This window comes from Mastomys coucha, unplaced genomic scaffold, assembly GCF_008632895.1.
Source record: "Mastomys coucha isolate ucsf_1 unplaced genomic scaffold, UCSF_Mcou_1 pScaffold22, whole genome shotgun sequence".
In the NCBI taxonomy this organism is placed as follows: domain Eukaryota; kingdom Metazoa; phylum Chordata; class Mammalia; order Rodentia; family Muridae; genus Mastomys; species Mastomys coucha.
This window is the reverse complement of record NW_022196905.1, coordinates 245,085,437-245,099,173: the sequence shown is the minus strand read 5'-3', so window position 1 is coordinate 245,099,173 and position 13,737 is coordinate 245,085,437. Positions and strand designations below refer to the sequence as shown.

Sequence of the window (13,737 nt, the reverse complement as noted above, 5' to 3'; positions counted from 1 at the left end):
AAAGAAAGAAAGAAAGGACTTCTGCAGGTAATTTAGTTGTGGCAGAGTATTTTAAGCACACACCTCAAATCTGAAAAAGCCTAAACCATTTGGTTCTGAGCTGTAACTTTGGTTTGGTTTGGTTTGAGTGAGGGTCACTCTATTTAGCCCTGGAACTCACTATGTATAGTAGGCTGGCCTCAGGCTCTCATGTACCACCATGCCTGATGTGTACTAAAAACATTTAACTCAGGGTCTCTGATTCTTTTGAGACAGGGTCTCACTTTGCAGTTCTGGCTGGCCTTGAGCTCACAGAGATCTGCCTATTTCTGCCTCCTGAGTGCACTGCCACACACCTCCAGGATTAAAGGCATCACTACCACACACCTCTGGGTCTCTTCTCTCTTAGCCAAAGCTACAGCTGATTCCAGGAGTGGGAAATGAAGTCTAGCCTGTGAGACAACCAGTGCACCCTAGTTTTCTAAGATTCTCATCTCTGGCTAGCTGGAACCTGGTGGAAGAATACCAGCTATTAGGCATAATGTCTATAAGCCCAGCTTGCAGTTGAGAAATGAAGGCAGGATTAAACCAGCTATTAAAGGTCATTTATGGCTACACAGAAAGTTCAAGGCCGATTAGAGCTATAGAAATCCTTCCTCTACAAAACAAACAGGGAGGGCCAGGAAGACGGCTCAGCAGGAAGAGGTGCTTGCTTCAACCCTACAGTTCAATCCCCAAGACCCACGAGGTAGAAAGAGAAGACTGATTCCCTTAGGATGGCCCCTGTCTTCCACAAGCATCATGTACACACATACCCCATGCTCGCACACACACACACACACACACACACACACACACACACACACACACACACGTACACGTACACGTACACACACAGACACACAAACACACACACGTTAAAAAACAAAAAAAGAGAGAGAAAAGATATTCTTACTTTTTGGATCATAAAGCTTCCAAAGCAGCTTCTGGAGTCTCAGTGCTAACCCCGTGTCCAAGGCTGTGTGGGTGATACTCAAATCCTGTAGATCCCCAAAATCCCAAGAGGGAAGGAAGGTAACTCCCAATTTATCTTCCTCTACCTCTGGTCTCAGGTAGCCCAGACTGGCCTCACACTTAGCTATGTAGCTGAGGATGCCTTTGAACTTCTAATCCCACTTCTACCTCCAGAGTACCTTCAGGGTTATACATAGCCATCATCATGCTAAATTTAAATGGTGTTAGAGTTCAAACCCAAGGCTAAGCAAACACTCCACCAACTGAGCTACATCCTGACTCCAATAATCTTATTTTTAGAAATGAAAATTTCCACCAAATTACAAGAGAAAAATTCAAAGGGTATACCAGATTCTATACATTAAACATGTTTCTTCCCAAAGAACGTACTTGAGGCCCACCGGAAGTAATGTCCAATTTCCAGAGAGAGGGAGAAGGGAGTCGGGGAGAAAACATTCTGTTTAATTTACAGTTTGTAAAGGTGTTGATTCTTGGGGCTGTAGAGGGTGCAGTGGTTAAGAGCACTACTGCTCTTGCAAAAGACCTGTGTTCAGTTCCTAGCATCCACATGGCAACTCACAATCTGTATAATTCCAGTTCCAGGGGATTTAACACCTTCTTCTGCCCTCCTTAGGCACCAGGCTCACATATATACAAGCAAAATACTCACACATTTAAAAAAAACATTACAAGTGTTGTTGGTTGTTTGGCTCTTTTAAACTTCTTACCTGTTTAGAGGCAGGGTCTCTTGGAGCCAGATTGTCCTTAAACTCCCTAAGTAGCAAAGTAGGTCTTAAATTTCCTAATTTTCCTGTCTGTACGTCAGGAGTATGGGTTTGCAGATATGCCTAGCTTATAGTGCTGGGGATGGGACCCAGGGCTTTCTTTATGCATGCCAAGAAAACAGTCTGCCAGCTGAGCTACAGCCACAGCTCTGAGCACTTAAGGTTTTTGAGACAGGTTCTAATGTAGCCTAGGCTGGCCTAGAACTCACTGTTTACTAAGGGTTGTCCATGAAATCCTGAGTTTTACCTCTACCTTCTGAGTGCTGAGATTACAGCCACGTACGCTACATCCAGCTCCAAGTCTGTTGTTGGTTGGTTGGTTTGTTTGAGACAAGGTTTCTCTGTTAGCTCTGGCTATCCTGTAACTCAGAGACCCACCTGCCTCTGCCTCACAAGTACTAAAATTAAAGGTTTGTGCCACTACTGCCCAGCTGTCAAGTCTGTGTGAGTGTGTGTGCTGTGTATATGTATGCCACAGGGCCAGTGTGGTCAAAGGATGTGCCCCATTGTGCCCCATGCTTGTAAGCCTTGTACAGCAAGCACTTCTCACTGAGCCATCTCACTAGCTGAAGTCCTTTAATAAGTATTAGTGACTTGAGACAGATCTTATTATATATTTCTGGCTAGCCTGGAATTCACCATGAAGATCACTATATAGATCTCATGGAAGGTCTGCCTGTCTCTTTGTCCTGGGAGCCAGGATTAAAGGCAAGCCGAAGGTGCAAGTCCTTGGTTTTTTGTTTTTTCCTTCCTCCCTTCCCTTCTTTGGATTTTCAAGAATTCCCTAGTTTTCAAAGGACATCTTTACTCTCTTCTACTTACCATGATGAGGGGACCCTCAACTTTATTCATTCTGTTTGCTTATTTGCCTTACTGTTTAAGGATATTGTTTGTTTTCAGTGGAGTCAAAATGCTGCTTGCTACACACAGTATGTATTTTCTGTTATGGCATCAGCACAGCAGCCTTGATGTTCCACTTCTAAGCTTCTGGATAGAGAAAATGGGGATACTAATGGGAGTTTCAGCTCGCTTGTGTTTCAATACCCACACATATATACCTGGCCAAACAATCAGCTTTCTACATTTTATTTTCTAATAAACAGGTAACACTAAATATTATTGAAAGATATTATTAATCCTTTCCTGAAACCCTGTGATCCTATCAATCAATCTCTCTGTCTCTGAGATGGGATCTTATTCCTACAGATGAGTGTCACACTGGGTGATGGCTTGATGGTATCTTCATGAGATAGCCATGGCTAGAAGAACTACCTAGTTAAGGCCTTATCAGATTCCTGAACCCTAGAAACTACATGAAGTCCATGTTTGTTACTTTAAGTTAGTAAGTCTTGGCAACAATCTGAGGTCTAGAGGTGGATAACTAACATTCGCCATGAGCTGTCACTATCCCCTGACTCTATAAACTATCATGATCCAAATATAAGAACTGATAGAAGGGCCTGAAGAGATGGCTCAGTGGTTAAAAGCACTGGCTTGTTCTTCTAGAGGTTCCGAATTCAATTCCCAGAACCCATGTGACAGTTTACAATTGTCTGTACAGTTCCAGAAGATCATGGCACTCCCACACAGACATACATGAGGCAAAACACAAATGCACATAAAATATAATTTTTTTTGTTTTGTTTTTCAAGACAGGGTTTTTCTATGTAGCTTTGCCTATCCTCGGACTCAATATGTAGATTAGGCTAGCCTCAAACTCATAGAGATCCAACTGCCTCTGCCTCATGAATTCTGAGGTTAAAGGTACATACCATCATCCCCTGGCTAAAAATAAATAAATCTAAAAAAAAAAAAGAATTGATATAATGTAGTGGCTATTCCTGGTTGTCAACTTGACTCTATCTAGAATGAACTACAATGCAGAATTGGAGGGCTCACCTGTGGTCCTAATCTGGAGGCTGAGAGATACAAGTTTCTGACCTGGACCTTGGCATGGAGATCTTGAGACATAGTGGCTATGAATCCTAGAAGGTTAAAGCCGGATGATCTCCGAGTTCAAGGTCATCTGGCATTAAATGCGTGATGCACACACTTTTAATTTAGGCCACACCCTTTCCTGGAGACCTATATAAGGACATTGGAAGAAGGAAGGCTCTCTTTCCGCCCGCTTGCCCTGTGGGACTGAACAACTGCTAGATCCTTGGACTTCCATTCACAGCTGCTGCTGACCATTGTTGGGAGTTGGACTACAGACAAATTCTGGGAGTTGGTCATCAACAAATTCCTTTACTATATAGAGACTACCATAAGTTCTGTGACTCTAGAAAGCCCTAATACATATGAACTTAATTTTTCTATTCATTTCTTTTATGTGTATGAGTGTTCTGCTCACATCATGTTTGTATACCACTTGCATGTCCATGGTATCAGATTCTCTGGAAGTGGAGGTACAGATCATTTTAAGTTGCTATGCAGACACTGGGAATCAAACCCAAGTCTTCTGGAAGAGCAGTACATGCTAGACAAGTGCTCTAATTGCTACTATATGCTTCATATATGTTACTATATGCTTCAGAAATCTGCCTGCCTCTGCTTCCCAAGTGCTGGGACTAAAGGCGCATGGCACCACTGCCTGGCTTCCAAATTGAAACTTTAATGGGAACAGCCAACATCATTTTTAGACAAAATAAATTATCCTCAACTTGAGATCTGCACAGCCCCTTCTCAGCCCTTTGCACACACAGGTACACCAGGATTCAGAGATAACACACAGCAGGGGCAGCACTTGACCGCTCACTGCACCCTGAGCTCAGGTTTCCAGCTTGTGTCCCAGCTGACAGCGAGGGATGTGTACTGCGATGTTATATGTGAACTTCCCCCTATTGTTTGAGCCTGGGTTCTAAGAGCTCTGCTCTCAGCACCCACTCAGGCTTTCTTGATTCTTTTCATTTGTCAGTTATGAACTAAACTGAATCTTGTTTAATATCTTGTAAAATATTTTGTATATTTTTTCCTCTAGGATTGGGGATTAAACCTAGGACCTTGTACGTAGCAGACAAGTACCCCACTGAGGAGTTATAACTGAGGAGTTATATATTTTGTATACTTTAAGTTCTTCTAGTGCAAGAATATAAACTAGAGACTGTTGCCCCTGAGGTCACTGCCAATACTCTCCAGAAAGCATGGAGAAACTATCAAATCCGCCCTTCAACCCGTTTTTTAAAATTTTACTAAAATTTACTCCCATGATGTCTGAGACTGGTTGCTTGCTATTATAGCAGAGTCAAAGCATGTTGCTATTTCTATTAACACAGACCCAGACTCCCATTTAAAGATTTATTTATTGTATAGAGGCTAGGAAAGGGTGTTAAAATTCCTTGGAACAGGAGTTACAGGCATTTGTACAATGCTCAGCTTGTTATGTGGGTGCTGGTATCTGAATCTGGTCTTCATGCTTGCACAGAAAACATTCGTAACCACTGAGACATCATCCAGTCCCTTAGCCCTAACCCTAAATCACAGAAAGCATCTCAAGCTGCTTAGAAAGAGAAATGGTAACAGGAAACTTCTTTTATTTATAGTGCGAAGATACCATCAAGATTAATTCTGCTACTAGGGATGATGATTAGAAACTAGTAGTTAAATGGTAGAAAGGAAGTGAGGGAGAGAAAACAAAAGACAAACATAAGCATTGCCATGTGGATACTTAGGAAGCAAGTGACACATAATCTGTACGTGTATCTGTAGATCGTGGTACATGCCTTTAATCCCAGCACTGCAGAAGCAGACAGGCAGTTCTCGGTGAGTTCAAGGCCAGCCTCGTCTATATAGTGAGACCCTATCTCAGACACACACACACACATACACTCGCACATATACTCTCTCACACACATATACTCTCACATAAACTCTCTCACACATATATACACAAACACATACAGACATACTCTCACATAAACTCTCTCTCTTTCACAAACACACACACACACCACGGAGGAGTGGAGAGAGGGAGAGAGGACGGTAGATTATGTAGGTAGGCATAGATAGAAATAGTCTAGATATATGCCATAAGGGAGGTACTTTAACTCTGAGTGGGGATGAGTAAAACCTTGTGCTGCCTCCCACCTACCTGCTCTGCCAGCCAGGCAATATGCTTGACTTCCTTGCTGCCTCCCGCTGTACTGGTTGCACCAAGCATGGCATTGAGCTCAGCCAGTACCTGTGGGAGGAGAGCCATTATGTTGGTGTGGATAGCTATGAACCAGGAGTGTGCTGTGGCCGTATCCTTGCAGCGTAAGATCAAGGTGTTCCTGCTATCAGGAGAATGCAGCTCTATCAATCTGTATGGGGAGAGAAAAGAGAAAAATGAGCTAGGCTTGAAGTCATCACACTAACCACAGTTAACATTCTCACTGCAAATCTAGTCTAATATTTTTTTCTAATAGAGACACTTTAATTCCCCAAAGTCCGATTTCAGAGAAAACCACAAATGGATGGACAATAATCAGGACTTACTGGATTTTCTGTTTTACTGGGATGATCACTAGTGGGACATTTCACTTTCCCCTAATTTCTATGTGTCAAAGAAACAGACCTACTGTCTGCTCAGCACTGCAGGTGAGATGTTATGAAGGAACACACGCACACACCATACATGTGTGTGTGTATATATGTATATATGTGTGTGTATATGTGTGTGTGTGTGTGTGTGTGTGTGTGTAAAAGAGAGTCTCATGTACTCTAGGCTGACATCAAGTTGCTATATAGCTGAGAATGACCTTGAACCCTCCTCACTCTTCTGGCCTTCATCTATCAAGTGCTGGAATTACAGATGAACATTACTATACAAAACAAAACAAAACAGTTTCTACCCTAATTGAGTTTACAGTCTAATGGGGAAGGCAGAAAATGAAGAGTTAATGTAAGTTATAAGTCACAAAAGGTGCCACTGCTGCTATAAAGACCTTGCCCTACAAGACACTTCTGTGAGAGTAGAGGCAACCAATGGAGGGCTACTGTAGAAGTCTTCACACTTCTGGGCACACGTATCAAACTGGTTCCATGTGGTAAGATCATTTATAAATCTAGTACTTCCCCTAAGGAAGCTTTGCAAAAACCAAATCTAGGGATGGTGAGACAATTCAGCAGGTAAGGGCATTTGCTGCTAAGCCTAATGGCTGACTTTGATCTGAAGAACCCACCTGGTGGAAAAAGAAACAGATGCCTGCAAGTTGCTCTCTGACTTCTACACATACACTGTGGCATGCTTCAACTCACATAATAAGTTAATTTAAAAATTTTAAATAATAATTCTGTAAGCGTAGAGAGCTCCCCACAACAACTGGGAAGCTGGAAAAGAGCCAAGGGATTTAGAAAAGTGGTCTTTTTAGTTGGTTAGTCATCTTGACACATGCTAGGGTCATCTGCTAAGAAGGAACTTCAATTGAGAAAATATCTCCATAGGCAAGCCTATATGGGCATTTTCTTGGTTGATGATTGATGTGGGAGGGTCTAGCCCACTCTGGGCACGGCCACATCCTAGGCAGGTGGTCCTGAGTTATATAAGAAAGCAGGCTGAGCAAGCTTTAGGGAGAAAGTCAGTAAGCTGCAGTCCTCCATGGCATCTGCTTCAGTTCCTGCCCTGAGTGACCAGTGATCTGAAAGTTCTAAGATGGCATAGAGCCTTTCCTCCCCAAACTGCTTCTTTTCTTTTCTTTTTTTTCAAGATTTATTTTATGTGTATGAATACACTGTAGCTGCCTTCAGACACACCAGAAGAGGGCATCAGATCCCATTACAGATGGTTGTGAGCCACCATATGGTTGCTGGGAATTGAACTCAGGACCTCTGGAAGAGTGCTCTTAACTGCTGAGCCATTTCTCTAGCCCCCAAATCGGTTTTTTTTTTTTTTTTTTTTTATAATGGTGTTTTATCACAACAATAGAAAGCCGAACTAAATGGGTAGGGGAAGTCAAATCCCAGCCAGTCTACTATACAATCCCTAAATGCCAAGGTTGTCTCAGAAAGTGAGACTCAAATAAGTATGTACTGCAGAGAGGGACAGGACTGTGACCTCCATGCCAGCCTGAATGGCTTAGTGGGTTATAACTCAAAACTTAAAAATGAGCTGGGTAGTGGTGGTGCACGTCTTTAATCCCAGCACTTGGGAGGCAGAGACAGGTGGATTTCTGAGTTTGAGGCCAGCCTGGTCTACAGAGTGAGTTCCAGGACAGTCAGGGCTATACAGAGAAACCCTGTCTCAGAAACCAAAACCAAACCAAACCAAACCAAAACAAAACAAAAAAACCCCAAAATTCAATTCACACCACTGTAAACAAGCAAAAACAAAACAAAACAATCCACACAGACAAAAAGCCACTCCCAAACCAAAAAGCACTTAGTCGGGTATGGTTGGAGCCTATGCTCAGGCAGCTAAGGCAACACTGCAAGAGATTTGAGGCTAGCCTGGGCTATATGCAAACGCTAGGACAGCTTAGGATATAGTGTGTCTCAAACAAACAGAATTCTCCACACTCAGGGGCCAGTGACTGCCTTGACCTCTTCCTAGCAGCAGGAGTCCAAGGCATTCTCATTCCCACCAAACTGGTTGGGAGGAGCCACTCTTAGTTCAGCAGCAGCAGCACAGCTTTGGGCTGACCGTTCCTGGAAGGGCTTATTTATTTCCACCCCATTGCTCTGTCGCTGGGGCCAGCCTAACATTCTTTAGACATATGCTAAAGTTCACTGGCAAGAAACAGGCAAGAAATTTCCCTCTCTCCTCCTACTGACCTACTTAACACTAAAGATAGAAATCAGTTCATCCTTCTCTAGGCACAAAACGATCACTTTCTGAAAAAAAAAAAATGGACAACAACAAAAACCCTTTACACCATATACAGTCCCAAGACAGTCTCTCAGGTAGGTTCTCTAACATAATTATAAATAACGGAAAGAGTGAAAATAGATCTGCTATAACAGACGACTGACTAAGCCTGACACTATGGCAAGAGAGCTCAGATGACGAATGCGCAGGAAGTTGTTTGGTGGCAGGGCCATCAGCACTTATGAAAAAAGGATATCTTGAGCTTCTTGGGAAGGGAGTGTGGACAAATTAAGAAAACAATAAAAGGAGTTGGAGAGATGGCTCAGCAATTAAGAGCACTGATAGTTCTTCCAAAGGACCTGGGTTCAATTCCTAGCACCCATATAGCTGCTCATAAACCTTCTGTAACTTCAAGATCTGATACCCTCACACAGACATACATGCAGACAAAACACTAGTGCAGAAAAAATAAAAATAAGTTATAAAAAAGGAAATACTATTTTGTTTTCAAAACACGGTTTCTCTGTGTAGCTGTGGCTGTCCTGGGACTCCCTCTGTAGACCAGCCTGGCCTTGAACTGAGTGAGTGAGAGATCAGCCTGATTCTGCCTCCAGAGTGCTGAGATTAAAGGCATGTACCACCATGCCTGGTAAGAAATAATAACTTGTAAAAAAGAAAAAAAAAGATTCAAATAGATGAAGTATCTTTGGCCAGGCGTTGGTAGTGCAAGCCTTTAATCCCAGCACTTGGAAGGCAGAAGCAGGTGGATCTCTGAGCTGGAGACCAGCTTTATCTATAGAGCTAGCTAAAACAACCAAGGCTACAACGGAGGAACCCTGTCTTAAACAAAACTAAACAAAAAACAAACAAATAAGCAAAAAAGAAAATAAACTTGCAAGCACAACTGAGTCTAGGATCCAGAGGAGTCTGTCTTGTAGTAGCCCTTTAAACTGATAAAAGCAACATAGTAATGCTTGAAATGAGCTGTTTTAAATGAAAATTTAAAATGAGAACTCTGTGAATAGCAAACAAGGAGGCAGTCTGCCAGTAACTGAGCCCATAGGAGAAATGAGGAGGCAGCTACAAGGTTAATGGTTTTGGAATCTAGTCAAACCACTGAGGAACTCCTGGGAAATTTAATTCTAGTTTCATTAGACAAGTCAAATCAATATTTAGGTAGACAGCAGCATGGGGTTGTAAGCTCAGCCTATATTAATATATCTGTTTGGTTATATCTTTGACATAAATTCTGAGTTAAATTTAGTACCTGTCAGGTGATTTTTATATGTCACAAATCTCAAGTCTACCTTTTACTGAAAAAGTCAAAATGAAGATGAAGTACTGTGAGCCAATTTAAAACTGCTACATTCCTACAGGACACAGTGCTGCTTGCTAAGGAATGGCTCATGTTCTCTCACTGGACGTCATCATTAACTAATAGTTTTCAAATCTCATGACACACACTGCATGATTATCAGAAGCATTTGGAGAAGCAGGAGACACTTGGGGTGGGCAAGGCAGTAACCTCCGTTTAACTCATTTTCACAGCTGAATACCACCAGCTTTATAATCACAGAGCCAGAGCAAAGCAGTAAAATAATGATAATAAAAGCAAGCTGCTGTCCTTTTCATTTTACATAAAAAGATTTTACATAAAAACAAAAGATGAACCACAACGAGATTTCACTGCATCCCTCAGAATGGTTAAAACCATTTGCAATGGTATTACAATGTCATTAACTATGCTGGCCAGCACATGGAGCAGTGGAAACTCATACTGTTGGCTGCTGTAGGTTTTAACATAAAATGGCACGGTCATTGGAAGAATGTCTGGAAATTTCCTTTCTTAAATTTATTTCATTTCTTTAATGTGTATGAGTGTTTTGCCTCCATGTATGTGTTTGTACCCACGTGTGTGTCTGGTGTCCATGGAGTTCAGAAAGAGTCTGAGCCCCTGGGACTGGAGTTACAGGCGGCTGTAAGACATGTGGGTGATGGAGTGAATGGGTCCTCTAAAAGAGCAGCCAGTGCTCCTAACTGTTGAGCCACCTCTCCAGCCCTGGGGTTTCCTTTTAAAACCAAACACATACCTGCCATTTATTTGTCTGGTTGTTTTTTGTTTTTTGTTTTTTGTTTGTTTGTTTTTGTTTTTGAGACAGGGTTTGTCTGTGTAACCTTGGCTGTCCTGGAACTCACTGTAGACCAGGCTGGCCTCCTGAGTGCTGGGATTAATTAAAGGCATGCACCACCATCCAGCAGTTTGTTGGGTTTTGAGGCAAGGTCTCACTATGTATGTAGCATTGGCTGGCCTAGAACTCACAGAAAGCCACCTGCCTCTGCTTCCAGAGAGCTAGGATTAAAGTGATGGAATTAAAGGTATGCACCACCACACCCTGCCACATCTATGATTCGACGGGACTCCACTCCTCCAAATTTACCCAAGTGCAATAAAAATGCATGGCCAAAAAAGATGTACAAAATAGTCATGACAACTAGCTCTAAACTGAAAATCGCTCAGGTAACCATCAAGATGGGACAGACAGGACTGAAGAGATGGCTCAGCAGTTAAGGGCACTGTCTGCTGCTCCAGAGGACCTGGAGCTGAGCCCCAGCACCCATATGGAGGTTCACAATCATCTGTAACTCCAGTCTCAGAGGATACACTGACCTCTTATAGCCTCTGTGGGGTACCAGACATGCATGTGGTGAGCAGGTACACATGTAGGTAAAACATTAAATATATTTTTAAAAATCACAGATACAGAATTGACATGTGTTTTAGGATGGCTTAGATAAATCTACAGATTAAAGAGCTCCAAGTGATTTTATAGATATGAATTCCTTTATCCTTGATGGACGTGTTGTGCACACGTGTGCAATTGTGCATGCTACGGAAGTTAGAGGTCGACGTTGGGTGGCTTCCTCTCATATTCTGTCTATTCTCACTGGTCCTGGAGCTTACCAACTGGCTAGCCACCACACCCCTAGGATGCTCTTGTCTCTAAGATCTGGGATTACAGGTACATACACCAAACCTGGCTTTTTACTTGGGTGCTAGGATCTGAGCTCATGCTTGTGCAACTAAAACTTTACCCACAGAGCCATCTTCCCAATTTTCCTGACATGGCTCTAGAAGATACGGCTGAAGAGGTTGTGTTTTAATTTCATAGGCAGATACAATTTTAGCCAAGGGAAACTGACAGTACCTCCACAATTTTAAGAACTTACTACGCCAACTAATAATTTTCTTACTTAATCCCCATAGAATCTTTATTTTGTTCACGAGGAAAGAAACAGGCATATAGAAAACGAATAGCTTGGCCAATGTGCCACAATCCATGTCTTCTAGGTCTTAAAATGGAAGTTTACTTAGGTGGTAGTTTTGTATATTGTTCTATGCAAAGGACAGATGCCCAAATCCCAGTAAATAAGCACAGTTTCTCTAGAGCATGCTACAGTGCAAGCATTACCCTCACAGCACAACCTACAATTCTTCTCCTTTGTGTCTTACAAAACGACAGTTATTTTCAAGTGTATTTCAAGTGAGAGTAGGAACAAATTCCTTTTCAGCAGTTAAGACTGAGAATCTTGCTCTGGCTAGGACTTCAAGTACAATATTGAATAGGTAGGGAGTGAGTGAGCAGCCTTGTCTAGTCCCTGGTTTTAGTGGGATTGCTTCAAGTTTCTCTCCATCTAGTTTGATGCTGGCTACTGGTTTGCTGTATATTGCTTTTACTATGTTTAAGTATGGGCCTAGAATTCCTGATCTTTCCAAGACTTTTATCATGAAGGGATGTTGGATTTTGTCAAATGCTTTCTCAGCATCTAGTGAGATGATCATATGGTTTTTTCTTTGAGTTTGTTTATATAGTGATTTACATTGATGGATTTCCGTATATTGAACCATCCCTGCATCCCCGGGATGAAGCCTACTTGATCATGGTGGATGATCATTTTGATGTGTTCTTGGATTTGGTTTGCAAGAATTTTGTTTAGTATTTTTTGCATCGATATTCATAAGGGAAATAAAACACCAACCAAACCAACCAGGGACTAAAGCACCAACCAAAGAGTACACATGGTGGGACTCATGGCTCCAGCAGCATATGTATAGCAGAGGATGGCCTTGTTGGTCATCAATGGGAGGAGAGGCCCTTGGCCCTGTGAAGGTTCTATGCCCCAGTGTAGGGGAATGCCAGGGCCAGTAAGCAGGAGAGGGTGGGGTGGTGAGTAGGGGGAGGGGGGAGGGAACAGGGGTTTGTTTTAGTTTTATTTTATTTTATTTATTTTTATTTTTTTTATTTTTTGGAGGGGAACCTGGGAAACAAGATATTGTAAATAAAGAAAACATCTAATAAAAAAATGTTAAAAAAAAAAAAAAGACTGAGAATCTTTACCCTAGTCTTGGCCACCTGAGACCGAGCCTCATACAGCTTGTCATGGCCAAGTCTCTGGATCATCTGACTGGGAGGAAGGCTATACCGCCCCTCCCTGAAAATATTAGGCAGTGTTTCACTTTTGCTAAGTTGAAAGTTTTGGGCTTCATCATAGCATCTTCGTACGATCATTGTCATACTTTGTTCTTAATTGTTCCCTTTCTGAATTACCCTTCCCCTCTATTGTCTCCTCTCTTTCCTCCAGCTAGCTTTCTTTCTGGCCCAACTGAATCTTCCTGTCTGCTTCCCTTTTACATGTAATTCATTACCATTTCATATCTCCCTGAAGATCACTTTCCCTTCTCAATCCCTGTCCTAGTTTCCTGAGCTACAAACACACATACAGATAGTCTGCTATAATTTTAGCACTTCCAAATTCCTCTCTACACTTGGTTCAAATCTGGTCATTATCAAAGGCTTCCAGTATATGGGCTATAGAGGTGGGCTGCTCAGTGGTTAGGTTAAGAGCACTTGTTGCTTTGGCAGAGGACCCAAGCTCAATCTCATTATCCACATGGTCTCTCGAAAAAGTCTCCAGTTCCAGGGGGGTCTGGTGTCCTCTTCTGACTTCTGTGGGCAATAAGATTTATGTGGTATAGACATACATGCAAGCAAAATATTCACACACATAAGTAAACAAATGGTTTTGTTGTTAATTTTGTTTTTTGTTTTGTGTTTTTGAGACAGGGTTTCTCTGTGTAACCATCGCTATCCTGGAACTCAGAGATCCACCTCCCTC

The 13,737-nt window shown here is 42.2% G+C and overlaps 1 protein-coding gene across 1 annotated transcript in view; it reads right to left on the bottom strand.

The window, feature by feature from the left end:
• Window positions 1-13,737, bottom strand: part of Sntb2 (syntrophin beta 2) — an 89,408-nt gene that overhangs the window by 25,589 nt on the left and 50,082 nt on the right. The window contains exon 4 of the mRNA XM_031336883.1: window positions 5,869-6,079. Within this exon, the coding sequence (XP_031192743.1) occupies window positions 5,869-6,079 (211 nt within the window). The remainder of the gene's footprint in view (window positions 1-5,868; window positions 6,080-13,737) is intronic.